The sequence below is a fragment of the Rhamphochromis longiceps genome, linkage group LG11 (genome assembly GCF_057381845.1).
Source record: "Rhamphochromis longiceps isolate RC_006_pf linkage group LG11, R_longiceps_female_GT1.1, whole genome shotgun sequence".
Classification (NCBI taxonomy): Eukaryota; Metazoa; Chordata; class Actinopteri; order Cichliformes; family Cichlidae; genus Rhamphochromis; species Rhamphochromis longiceps.
Window position 1 is genome coordinate 33,107,579 of NC_140567.1, and position 14,000 is coordinate 33,121,578.

At 37.5% G+C, this 14,000-nt stretch overlaps 1 protein-coding gene and 1 pseudogene across 2 annotated transcripts; both read left to right on the forward strand.

The window, feature by feature from the left end:
* Nucleotides 1-1,361: 1,361 nt before the first annotated feature.
* LOC146659613 (uncharacterized) lies at nt 1,362-7,870 on the forward strand. The gene is made up of 6 exons (XM_085423740.1): nt 1,362-1,532; nt 1,964-2,048; nt 3,113-3,398; nt 4,680-4,834; nt 6,703-6,982; nt 7,361-7,870. The coding sequence occupies exons 2-6, from the start codon at nt 1,988-1,990 to the stop codon at nt 7,509-7,511; spliced, it is 933 nt and encodes a 310-aa protein (XP_085279866.1). The 5' UTR covers nt 1,362-1,532; nt 1,964-1,987; the 3' UTR covers nt 7,512-7,870.
* Nucleotides 7,871-9,186: 1,316 nt separating this feature from the next.
* On the forward strand, nt 9,187-13,091 carry LOC146659614 (uncharacterized; annotated as a pseudogene). Its single transcript, XR_014913814.1, has 6 exons — nt 9,187-9,228; nt 9,414-9,481; nt 9,964-10,261; nt 10,359-10,513; nt 11,875-12,146; nt 12,460-13,091. The product of XR_014913814.1 is annotated as an uncharacterized LOC146659614 (transcript).
* The last annotated feature ends 909 nt before the right edge of the window (nt 13,092-14,000 follow it).

Sequence of the window (14,000 nt, forward strand, 5' to 3'; positions counted from 1 at the left end):
TTTATGCTGAAATTTCAATGCGGATCATCAAGAATGAGATTACCATACTGGGCTCAGGTTAACAACCACCACATCCGGTGCTGTTGGCCAACAGAGTTGCAGTGGAAACTTGGTAGTGTTGACCAAAGACAAAAGACAAAAGTAAGAAGAACGATGGAAGATGGTTTTGCAGAAAGTGAGTGAGAAGGAAAGGTAGGAGTGTGGGTGTGACAATAGAGACTTTATACAGGAAGATGGAAAGAGCTGGCTGATATGATGGATAGATGACATAACTGTAGAGGTATGGAGGTATGGAGATGGACAGTGGACTTTTTAAACAACTTTAACACACACAGAAGTTTTTGTGGACGTAGGGTAAGAATATGATGATGTACTGCACGAGGAAGAGGAAGGATAGCGGGGCAATGGGCAATGGATGTTCAACCTGCCAGGCAGGAGGAAAAGAGGAAGACGTCAGAGGTGGTTCATAAATTTAGTGAAGTAGAAAACCTGTCACATGTGGCAGGGGAGTGTGGTGGAGAAGAAAATGACTGAAACAATAACATCATACAGTTGCTGCAGATTTGTTGGCTTATGTGTTTCAGTTGGGAAAATGGAGAAGTCACAGTATATGTCATGTTGAAACACCCGGGCAAGTGAAAATGTGCAGCTAGGCATTTTTACTTTTCACTAGAAGTTTGTGGCTTTTCTGGTACTTCTGCATATTTGTGCTTAAGCTGCATTATCAGCTGCTTAACATATTTAACTACTTTTATCTGATTTAAGTTCAGTCTGAACTTTGATCATTGATGGCTCTCTTCTATAATTTCTAATTCCCACTCTAGAACCACATCCACACATTTTCATTAAAAACACTGTTGCTGTTGCCAAAGCCTAGCACATGTACAACTCCAAATATACTGGGCCCAATACTGGAATCAATGATGTCAGTACACATGAGAGGGGCAACAAAGTCTACCAGTAACTGGCACATGAAGTCCATAAATCCTGTAGATTTTCCTCATTGAAATTGCAAAACATGCTCTGGATCCTGTCATGGAAAATATGTGTGTTTAGATTTTTTTTTGTAAAATAACCTCAGGCACAGACCCCTCTATTGAGTGAACATTTTTGAGCATTATTTCATTGTTTCAATGGAAAATGTTTTCATTATGTAGAAAAACAGAAACAGTTATTGGTGCCCTGGAACCTTTATCAATTTTCTGAAAGCTCGAGGCGATCCCGAACTTTTGAACAACAGTGTGTGACGCAAGTACAAGAACAAGGATGTTGCAAAATAATCAGTAAAAAAAAAAAATAAAAAAAATCTGCATTACTGTGTTAGAAAGTTAGGTCATGACTGGAAGTGGAACACAGATGCCTGGGAACAAACCACTGGGTCGTGAATAGACAGAGTTGAAGAGGAATATGAGATCAATTTTAATGTTTGGTTTGGTGTGATTCAGCTGAGAGATGAGATGCATTGATAAAAACAAACAGAAATAGCAGCTTTTGTTTCAGGAAAAAGGCAACTGCTTTGTCCGGATCCTCAGGTAACACTTTTCCTTCTTTTATTTATGAAAAGCACAGTTAGAAATGACCATCTGTTACAGACAAAAAGAGGAACTCAATTGTAAGATCACTTTCCAGTATAAATCCCCATCTGTATAGCAACTTATTTTTTTTCTTTGAAAAGAAAACATTGAATGGCAACCTGATTTAACAAATAAATGGTGTCTGCTAGAGACTTTACTTCTAGTATTTCTTCAGAGTCTACAAATTGTGCATATTGCTTCCCACCATTTAAGGAAGAAACCTGGAAAAATATTGTTTTAAAGCCTTTGACTCTCACTGACCAGATTCCACAGGGAAAAAAGAGATAGACTTAGCTTATTTCTGAAGAAAGAGTCCTAATGGAATATACTTACAGTAATAACTAATAACTAGGAACTAGAAAGGACTAAATATTGTTTGTTCTCAACAGATATCATCTTTCTTAACCAGAATAATGAAAACAAGTGTTTTCCTTCTGCTGCTCCTCTTAAGAACGAGTTCGACTTCCACTTATCGTAAGTGTGACATGAGAGTAATGTCTTAAATGTTAAAAATGGCGTATCAGCATCATACAAAATGTCCTTTAGCAACAGTCCTTGCCTCAGTAGCTATGAAAATGCCTGCTGCCAAGAGATAATACTCCTGATTTAAAAATCCACAAATGCTTAAGTGGGGGGTTATCACATAATTCAAAGATTTACATAATGCTAATTAACATGAGGCCTTAATGACAAACAAAAAATCACCTATGAGATTGGAAAGTTGTGCAGATGATCTACTAATGTGTGAAAAATGCTGGTGCAGACAGTTTATTTCTATAATATAGCAAAGTACAAAGTACAGGTATTTTCTGTATGTTTTTAATCGCCAGTAAAAAAGACAGGCAATGGGAAAGGAATTTATGCATTCTGATACAGGAGTGAAAAATGAAATCAGAAATCTATGGAAACTATGAGAAATCAGACTACATGCAGATTTAATCCACAGAAGGGTTACGCTATTGCAAACGACTCAACTGAAAACTTTGCAAATCAACAAACTAACTGCATGCGTAGAGAAAAACAGAATATTATTTACTGACACATTCAGAGTGGTCTGCTTGTAGGAGTCTTGTAAAATAATTATACTGACATGCTTGTTCAAAATACATTATAATATCAAATAATGTATCTTTATAATTTGACTGTCTGGACTGCTTAAAGTATTGGTGTTATTTTCTCCAAGACGACTAGTTTTGGACTTTCACAACTCTGGCAGCAAGTGCCTATAAGTAATTCATATACAGTATATTTTGGTTTTTAGAATTGTGTTCTGCATAAAAGTTTGTGGTTTATGTTGTCCTGCTGTAAAAGCTAGACTGACCTTTCTGAAGGTCATACTACAAAACAAACCTGTCTTGCATAAGCTAACTCAGAAAGGAAATAATTATAATACTTTATTAATTCCAGTAGAAATTAGGTCACATAAATAAATACCTCATAACTCATGTGCAACAACTTAGATGCTTGGGCAGTTTTGCTGTCTGTTTGAATGTCTTTCCTATTATTTTATCTTATTTCTGTGACTCCCTAATTCACAGAAAATGTGGCCTTGCGTGGTACAGCAGCCCAGTCGATCTCTGAGGACCACGTCCTCTCAGCTGCCCACAATGCAATTGATGGAAACCGTAACTCTGACTTCAGGGCGGGATCGTGCACACTCACTAGTGCACAGAACCGTCCCTGGTGGAGAGTGGACCTGCTTCAGTCCTACATCATCACTTCTGTCACCATCACCAACAGAGGAGACTGCTGTCATGAAAGGCTCAACGGGCTAAAGATCCACATAGGCAACTCTTTGAACAACGAAGGTTTAGGAAACCCAAAGTTAGTACAAATAAAGAAAAAAATACAATCAATTTATACAGAGAGATTTTTTATCTTTTATTTAGCCTTTTTCTGTTTCTCTTGGTGTTAGCGATCTTGGCTTACCGCTGTCTTTCAAACTGGATCAGTGATAGCAGTAGAGGTTGTTCCTTTGTTTGTCAGTTTTGAGAAAAGGGTTTATATCTCTGGACATGTGGTTATAGTTAAATCAAATATTGATAGTCTGAAAGCGGACAGTTAACAGTTTTGAAGGCTCAACATCTGTTACTTCATTTGCCATCATTTTTGCTCTATAACTTCCGGCTGCTTGCTACAGATATACCACTACTTAAAAATACATCTGAGCAGTATAAAGTCTGATTTGCTCTAAAGTTTGGCCCACAATTTGTTGGATTGACACAATTTTTGTGTCAGTCAAACCAATTTTGGAATTGATTTAAAACAGCTAATTGATATGTCAATGAAGTTAAAACTTCCAGATTTAATTTAAGGGAATAAGTGTATATGAATTATAACGATTTTTAAACACACATTTTCAAAGTCTCATAAGTTAAAGCTTGGCAGGCAGTTTTATGGCCAGGTTAGGCCTGTTCCCCGAGACTCCCTGAGGCTTTTTGTAGTAATTTTAAATATAAGACCGAAAACCATATTATCTGAAAATATACTGGAGGCAATCTGATGGTATAGGCAGTGTATGACTGAGAGTGTTTGAAGATGTTACTGCCATTTGAAGCAGCTGGATGAATCTTGAGGCATACAGGGTACAGAACTGCAGAACTCGTCAGATTCAGCTAAATACTGTAAAACTTACTGGACACTGTCCAAATGGACAGTGAAAAACTGAAGGCAGATAGACCCAGAAACAAGCAGCAACTGAAGGTAGCTGCAGTAAAGGCCTAGCAGAACATCTCAAGCAACTAAACAGCACTTGTTGATGTCCATGGGTTGTAGACGTCAAGCAGTTGTTCATTGTAAGGGGTTAAAAACAATCCTTACTTTTAAAATTATGTTAGTTTGTCCAATTAATTTTTAGCCTGTGATAATATATGTATTAAGACAGATGTAATTCCTAAACAACGATGTAATTTTAATCTTAAATCCCTTGAACCAAAGCTGAAAGCTGCATATCATTTGATTTAAAAACCTACAAAATGTCCAACAACTTATGGAACCAACTGTATTACTGACAATCACATGTTCTAATATGTTACCCTGGTAAGCTACACACAAGGACACTAAAGCTATATATCCTATATTTCTCTCTCACACACTTTTTGTTAGGGTTGGTGAAATTTCTGAAGTTGGTGCTGGCATATCCTTCAGTGTGACTTTCACTGATCGAGCAGAGGGGCGCTATGTTATATTGACTCTGCCTGGTTCAAGAAAGATTCTCACACTCTGTGAAGTGGAAGTCTATGGATACCGTTCTCCAACTGGTAAGAATATGAGCTATTACATAAAGATGGACAGTATGCAGCCTTACAGCCAAATTCGTAGGAATCCCAGTGATGCTAGTCTTATTAGTTTAAGAAAGAAAAAATTGTCTTAGGTAATATTGTTGGCATAGATAACATACATTTTCACTGCTATGCAGATGACACCCAATTTTATTTATCTAGAACCCAGAAAACAAAATGAATTTGTTAAGTTATATCCAATAGACATACTGCGCTGAATGATCTGTAATATTGTTCTCGGCCGGAAGTTTATAAACATGTTGCCTAACCAGGTGCTTACTGTGGACTGTATTACTTTTGTCTCCAGTAACACTGATGTATATTTAAGTCATTTTTGACCAGGATATGTTCATAAATGTGCATATTAAACAAATATGTAAGACTACGTTCTGTCATCTGCACAGTATTGGTAAAATTAGAAACATTTAGTCTCAGAAAGATGTTGAAAACCAGTCCATACTTTTTAGTATTCCAATTACTTATTATCAAATTGTTCTAAAAGATCCCTGAAGAGTCTTCAGTTGATCCAAAACACTAGTACTCAAAAAGGGACTCAAAAGAGAGATGATATTTTTCTATATTAACTTCTCATCATTGGTTTCCTGTTAAATTCAAGATTGAATTAACAATCTTCTCACGAACGAAGTCTGGAATGATCAGACCCCATCACATCTTAGAGCACTTTCATCTCCAAGTGTGGGCTTATTTCAGTTTTGGAGTATTTGTAAGTTGGGTTACATTCTCCGAGAGGTTTATTTTGGGTTTTCTTGTACTTTTCAGTTTTCCCAGTTTAGTTTTCCACAGCCAGTTTTTCTTTTCTATTTTTGTTATCTGCTTCAGTACCTGTTCTTATCATCTTCCTTAATAAACCGTTATAGTTATAGTTATAAATTGTTATAGTTTTGTCTCTCTGTGTTCTGCGTTTGGGTCCTCACGAAATCACATCTTCCTTGACATTACAAAGGTAAAATAGAAAGAGCCCTGGGGTATGAAACCCAGGTATCAAGCTGGTCTACACTCAGGCTGCTGGGGATTTGGGCTAGGAGATATGAGGAAAATAAAACATCACCATATGCTTAAATAACCTCAAAAACAAATCTTATTTTCAAAAATGTGATCACCTCAAATTACAGAAACAAAAGTCTAGATAGTGACTATAAAACGACTGACCAAGAACAGCCACAGGTATCACAGCTGGTTCATGTTTTCTTGGGTGTGGGGAGACGTTGACATGCGGAGTTTAAAACAGCCTTTTTGTAGTGGATGACTTTTCAGCTGGTGGAATAAATTCATGGTACTACAGCCTTTTGCGGCAAAAGTTTTTACAGCATGTTTTGCAAATTACTGCATTTTGCTCGACCTCCTTGTGAAACCCAAACGACAGGGAGTCTCATTCCCTCGCTTGTCTGAAACTCCCACTGTTGGCATATTTTTCCCTATCAGGTAGTATGAAAACATGCATGCTCAGCGTGTGACTTTGATATTATCTCTAACACAGTTAGTGCTTTGTCCTCTTTATTAATCATAGTCTCTATATGCTGTTCTTTTTTGTGTTTTGGTGCTCACCACACCAAAAAGAGCAAATCACTGCACCTGCACTGCAGTCTAGTTCTGCTGGAGGTCCTGTTAAAAAGAAGTTCTTCCTTTCACCATTACCAAGTGCTATTATAGGGGATCACCTGATCATTGGGAATTGATCTCAAATACTTAACCTTGGAACAGAAAAGAAATAATACATTGAAAAAGTCAATCAAATGGCATGCATTTCTTCAAGACTAACTGTAACTGTTAACAGCAAACACATGCAGATGTTGACAGTTATTTTTATCAATTTATTCCTTTTGCAGGAGACAATCTTGCACTTGAAGGAAAAGCCACACAGTCATCGTTGTATGGATTTGGATTTGCATACAATGCCATCGATGGAAATCGTAACAGCAAGTGGGAAGAGGGCTCCTGCACTCACACAAACAACAACATCAGCCCCTGGTGGCGTCTTAATTTGCGCAAAACCCATAAAGTGTTTTCTGTTAAAATTGTCAACATTGACTCCAACCCCGAACGGCTCAACGGAGCTGAGATTCGCATTGGAGATTCCCTTGACAACAATGGCAACAACAACCCCAGGTAGTTTAAAGACTGTTGACTTTTGAAGTCTGTTAAAATCTGTAAAAACACCTGGCAAGTTGCTCCCAGTACCGATGCCAGTTTCACAGACTTTGTGGAAACAACAGAAAAGCCGTTCAGTCTCACAAATGGCAGAAATTCCTTTTATAATATAATTTTAATTGCCATGATGAGAATGGTGGTGTAGACTTGTTTTACTATTTTAGCTCTACCCAAATGTAGAAACTACCCAAAACAAAACACAAAAACATGCATGTGTAGTCCTCCAACAAACCTGAACTGAAAAGTGTATATAGCTCTCAAAATCCCTGTGTGTTTTTTAATTTAAGACATTTTTTAAAATACAAAACTTGCTAACCTTTTTGTTTCATCTGCCAGGTGTGCAGTGATCACAAACATCGCGGGAGGTGCTGTTGCTAATTTCACATGCAATGGAATGGACGGCCGCTATGTGAACATTGTCATCCCGGCCCGAGAAGAGTTCCTTAGTCTGTGTGAAGTTGAAGTGTATGGATCTAAACTTGATTAGGTTCATAACATTCAACTTTTACACATGATCATATGAACCAAAACTCATCTGTCACTTACTAATCACTCATCATCTATCTATCTATCTATCTATCTATAACTGAATTCCCACACAGCTCATTTTAAGTTTTTCTGTGACTGCATGATGAGACTTTAGGATAGAGGACTGAAAATACTTTGTAAGATAAATACAGACAATATAAAAGCAAAATCAGATAAACATGTATACAACCTGCACATTGTGATAGATGTCTGGAAATGTTTTCAGCTCCTAATTTTTTTTCCTACCATAAGCAATTGATGGATTGTCATTGTACCTGCTGAAGAAAGAAAAAGCTGTATGTAATGATTATTGAAATACAATAAAACCATTTAAAACCTTTCTTTTCATTTTATTATTTATTTGTCATTTAGACAATTTTCTACATTTTAAAAATAATAACTGTTTTTATTTTTTTTATTATGTGCTGTATTTAAAAGGTGTGGGGAGAAATTTAACATAATTTCATTTAGACGTTTAATACTAGAATGTCAAAGTGCTTCCATGTTTCTATGCTAGCTGACCAGTATGAGTTATACAACATTTTAATGTTTAATAAAAAAAAAAAGGGACTGGTGGTTTTATGCTATATTTATTTTTATTATTATTATTATATTTTAGAATTTTTATTTTTAAAGTTATAGTTATTGAGAGCATCGTTACAGTCCATTCATGTGGTGACACTAAACTGTGTAATACTTACCCAAGCAGAGAGTGAGGTAACGACATGCAAATATTTTGATAGGCCTTCATGTTGACTCAACTGTTAAGTACAAAGTTCAGTAATCAACAAAATGCTGACTTTTTGAATTATATGGAAAACCAAAAAAACATAACCTGTAGATAAAGGTGTAACTACAACATCACAATGACAACTGGAAATATTGTTACAGTGTACAACACAACTAATATCGGTCTTTTGATGTGTTTAAATTGTGGAAGACAAAAGAGATGTAAAAAGATAAAAGACTTAACGCAGTAATTTCCAGTCAAATAGCACTGTGAGACCTGAATGTGCATTAATGCTCTGTAACATGTTTGCAAGACTATCATTTGATATGACTGGAGGGTGTTGATGACTAATGTGACTTAAAATCCCCCTCCAGAGATTTGACTGCAAGTCGACTCCTTGATCTCAATGAAGAAGTTGTTTGTTCCACAGATGACCATTTACTAGTCATTGGTTCTGACCAAGAATAAATCATTTTCTGTTACTTCTGCCAGGATGCTTGTTTTCCTTTTTTTCCTTTTTTTTCCAGCAGGTGATCTAGCAGATTTTTAGTGTCTTTCCTCACGGTCCCTCTTCTTTTTTTCAACTTCTCTTGTCTACATCTTTCACTTTCCTATCCCTCGGTCATGTCTCTTCCAATTGTAATAACTTAAAAGTAAAAAATAAATTAGTAATAAAGTTCAATAAAGTGGAGCAGTATGGCAAAACCGTAATGATCCACTCGGGAAAACAAAGTCAAATAGTAATATTAAACACGAAAGTGCATTATATAAACATTGTCAAAACATTTCAAGGTGTCCAAAGGTGATAAGTGGTGGGAGTAAACTCTGTAATGTAATGTGATTGGATAGTGTCCATGCTGAATATGGTATTTAAAGTAAATAGTAATGATAAGCTTTGCCTTGCCTGAGAGTTGACCCTTTTTTTGATTACGTGAACAAATTCAGGGTAAGAATTAACATTTTTATTTCAGTCATCTTACATTTTTCAACAATTCACTGTATTAAGGAACTTTTTGACAGATTTGCACTTGACTGTGCATGTATTCAGTTTTTGTACTCCAGTACCTGCACATTTGGAAAAACCTAAATTACCTAACCTAAATCTTTTTTTATCTTCTTTGTATCAACCAGAATTATGAGCTTCAGTAGAGCATCTCTTTTGCTCCTCTTTGTGCAGATGTCCTCAGTCTTCACTTACCGTAAGTACGATGTACAAATACCAGCACATTAGGATCAATTATAAAAGATCACTAGATGCAGTAGTATTATTTTTAACTGTAAAACAAATGTGAATGTACATAAAAATGGCATGCTGATCCAATCATAGTAGAATTAAAAAAAATAAAAGTGGACATCCTAACTGTATAAAAAAAGATCACCAAAGTTAATGACATGTATTGATTGTGCAAATTTCATGGCGTTCCATCCAATACGTGTTAAGTCAAATCTGTAAAAAAACAACAACAAAATATTAACCTCTTGAAGATGATGCCCAAAAGCTAAGCAATAACCAAAATGAACTGATCGAGAAAGTCATGTGTGTTGTTACTACTTGGAACCCTAAAGGCTCAACTTTCATGTCAAGCTAATGATCGTAGATTGAACACACAGGTTTTTGGATGATATCAATTCCTCCAAAGGAAAAACAAAGCTGATGAAAATATGTTTATATCTTTTACAGAAAATGTGGCTTTACGTGGAAAAGCCACGCAGTCACGTCTAATCGACCCGGGAGAGTGGGATGGATTTGCAGCAGCGGGTAATGCTATCGATGGAAACCGTAAATCTCGCTTTAATTATGGATCATGCAGTCACACTGCAACAGAGGCAAACCCCTGGTGGAGAGTAGACTTGCTGGAGTCCTATATAATCACCTCCATGATCATCACCAATCGAGAAGACTGTTGCGAAGAAAGGATCAATGGAGCAGAGATTCATATTGGCAACAAGTTACAAGACAATGGCGCTGCAAACCCACGGTGAGTCACTGATAATTTCCAGTGTACTCAGTATTTATCTGAAACTTTTCTGTATAATAGAAAGACTTGAGACTACAGGCTTCTTCCTCTCTTTTAGGGTTGCTATAATTTCTTCAATTCCTGCAGGGAGCTCACACACCATAACTTTCAGTAATCGTGTGGAGGGACGTTATGTCACTGTGCTTTTACCAGGTTCAAACAGAATTCTTACACTCTGTGAAGTGGAGGTTTATGGGTATCATGCCCCAACTGGTAAGAAATTAAACAACACCCTTTTCTTTCTCACCATACTTTTTTGTATGTCTCTACCAGCTTTGCACATCTAGAGACTGAAATTCTTGCCCATTCTTCTTCAGCAGTTTTCAGATCTTTCCACAGATTCTCGATTGGATTTAGATCTGGACTTTGACTGGGCCATTCTAACACATGGATGTTTTGTTTTAAACCACTCCATTGTTGCCCTGGCTTTATGTTTTGGGTCGTTGTCCTGCTGGAAGGTAAACCTCCGCCCCAGTCTCAAGTCTTTTGCAGACTCCAAGAGGTTTTCTTCCAAGATTGCCCTGTATTTGGCTCCATCCATCTTCTCATCAACTCTGACCAGCTTCCCTGTCCCTGCTGAAGAGAAGCACCCCCAGAACTTTGTGCAGTGCACGACTAATAGTTGTCCTATGGACAGATTCCCCCACCTGAGCTGTAGATCTCTGCAGCTCATCTACAGTCACCATGGGCCTCTTGGCTGCATTTCTGATCAGCGCTCTCCTTGTTCGGCCTGTGAGTTTAGGTGGATGGCCTTGTCTTGGTAGGTTTACAGTTGTGCCATACTCCTTCCATTTCTGAATGATTGCTTGAACAGTGCTCTGTGGGATGTTCAAGGCTTGGGAAATCTTTTTGTAGCCTAAGCCTGCTTTAAATTTCTCAATAACTTTATCCCTGACCTGTCTGGTGTGTTCTTTGGACTTCATGGTGTTGTTGCTCCCAATATTCTCTTAGACAACCTCTGAGGCCGTCACAGAGCAGCTGTATTTGTACTGACATTAGATTACACACAGGTGCACTCTATTTAGTCATTAGCACTCATCAGGCAATGTCTATGGGCAGCTGACTGCACTCAGACCAAAGGGGGCTGAATAATTACGCACACCCCACTTTGCAGTTATTTGTAAAAAATGTTTGAAATCATGTATGATTTTCGTTCCACTTCTCACGTGTACACCACTTTGTGTTGGTCTTTCACGTGGAATTCCAATAAAATTGATTCATGTTTGTAGCTGTAATGTGACAAAATGTGGGAAAGTTCAAGGGGGCCGAGTACTTTTGCAAGCCACTATAGTCACTGCTGAACTGTACTCTGGAAAACTGAGGAAGCGAGCAGCTCTCTTCCAGGAAGATGCCAAAAAGTGTAACCATTAAACTGTTGAGAAAAAATTTAAAAAACAAGTACGGCACAGTTTTTAAAATTTCAGTTGGCTCCACAAACCCCCCCCCCCCCCAAAAAAAAACAAAAGTTGTGAGAGCTTGTTTAAAGGTCTCTGCGTTGATCATCTCATCCATTCAAGTAAACTGTCTTGATGTGTCTGTGATGAGAACATAAATCCCTCAACCTTATTTTGCAGGAGAGAACCTTGCACTCCAAGGAAAAGCCACACAGTCATCAGTCCAGACCTTAGGGCTTGCATATAACGCCATAGATGGAAATCGACCCAGAAAAAGGATCCTGCACTCAGACAAGCTATGACAACATCCCCTGGTGGCGACTTTACCTGCGCAAAACACACAAAGTGTTTTCTGTTAAGATAGTCAACTCTGATTCTGACCCAGAACGACTCAACAGGGCTGAGATTCGCATTGGAGACTCTCTTGACAACAATGGAAACAGCAATCCCAGGTACTTTACAGAATAAAAACTGAAAGCATTATAATTTAGCATAATTTAAAGCATTATCAAATTGGACCTCAGTTGGGATTTTTGTCTTTTACAGTCTTGATGGCAGCAGCAGTACATTAATCAATACACTCTGTGACTCCAACCATTAAGCAAAAACATTAATAGATTAAACTTGCCAGCTTTCTCCTTCATGGTCAGCTCCTTGTGCAGCTCTAAGTGAAATCTGAAGAACCCAGCGTTATTCAAAACCATTACATCAGAGACATGGTGAAAGTATCCAGGTTAATCAAGTGATTTCTGCTTCCTTTGCCAGGTGTGCTGTGATCACAAGTATCCCTGCAGGCGGCATTCAAGAGTTCCAATGCAACGGGATGGATGGCCGCTACGTTAACGTTGTCATCCCAGGAAGAGAGGAATATCTGAGTCTGTGCGAAGTGGAGGTTTATGGTTCTGTCCTGGATTAGGTGGAAAAATTATTTCACTTACGGAATTTTAACAAATCAAAAGAAATCCATCACTCTATGACAACTGGGGTAGGCCATCATAGGCAGGGGACACAGTGCCAATTTATCAGAATAGAATCAGAAGGCTAATAAAGAGAGACCTGTATTCCAATCTGAGCATCACACACTGACTTTGTGTAAACAACAGCTAAAGAACAGTTAGCTAAAGGCAGTTACTCACGAGACATTCAGCCTCACCATTACAACCAAACAGGTGTTGTGATCAGGTCAGTGGGCGAGTTTCTCCCAATGCTGTCAGGACATATTTGATGCGACTCTTGAATGTCTACAAAGGCAGTGCAGAGCGCAAAGAAAGCATGACGAATACAGCCAACAAAAAAATAAATGGAAAATACACCAGATTCAAATAAATCAATAAACAATCTTTTTAAAAATTCAAATAAATGCTTGATTTGTGCTTTTCACATCTACATTTAAGACAAAGCAATGGTGCTCACTCCAAATATTTTATTTTTTAAATACAGAAAATATAGACAAATAGAAAAAACATCAGAAACACAACGAGGCCAGAGAGTGGAATAAAGTGATTTTGTCAAAGTGTCTGGGAAAGTGTGACAATGGCACAGTTGCTTAAAACCGGGCACTTGCAAGCTCGCTTGTACACCATTAAAATCTTCAGACATTAATTCGCCACATTTATTCACATCACAGAAACGACTTTTTCCCAACCGTGAAGATAACAGTTTTCAACAAAAAAAAAATCTTATCTTATTCCTGATTCCAAAGTCAGGTAAATTATTCACCCCAAGACACATCTTTAATCTGTCAAGAAAACAAACAAAATCAGCTTTTTTTATATAAACTAAAACAATCATTGATACATTTTTATAAATGACTGGAGGAAATATCTTATGAAGAAAAGTGGCAATAGAAAAAACACCTGAGTGGTGACGGTTGAGTTACTCCTGTTGGTGAAGGTGGTTCACTCCTCTCACAGGAATAGTTTTACATTTTTAAAAGAGCCACACTCACCACATGTCTGTATACCAAATATTAAGCTATAGCCAACAAGTTTGTGTCTCACCTTAGCACAAGGACTGGGAGGACAAAACAAGCAAACAAACGAAACTTGAACATGGAATTGTGATTTTGTAGGAAAACATTTTCATCACACCACCTAAGAGCAGCACAGTGCGATAAACAGCTGTTTCTGCAGGTCGTGCACCACGGCGAGTTGTGGTGCTGCAGGGTGTAAAACACAAGTGTACGAAAGTGTATTGTGCCGGTTTTTATTGTCATTTTAATATTAATTACACATCAGTAAAGAAGCTCAGAGTTTCATAGATTATACAGAGGGATACAAGTCTGAAAAGATTAAAAAACTCCTTTA

Coding starts and splice junctions, on each gene's coding strand:
- LOC146659613 (XM_085423740.1), top strand. CDS start 1,988: ATGAAAACAAGTGTTTTCCTTCTGCTGCTCCTCTTAAGAACGAGTTCG. Junction 2,049..3,112: donor GAGTTCGACTTCCACTTATC/GTAAGTGTGACA, acceptor CCTAATTCACAG/AAAATGTGGCCTTGCGTGGT. Junction 6,983..7,360: donor AATGGCAACAACAACCCCAG/GTAGTTTAAAGA, acceptor TTCATCTGCCAG/GTGTGCAGTGATCACAAACA.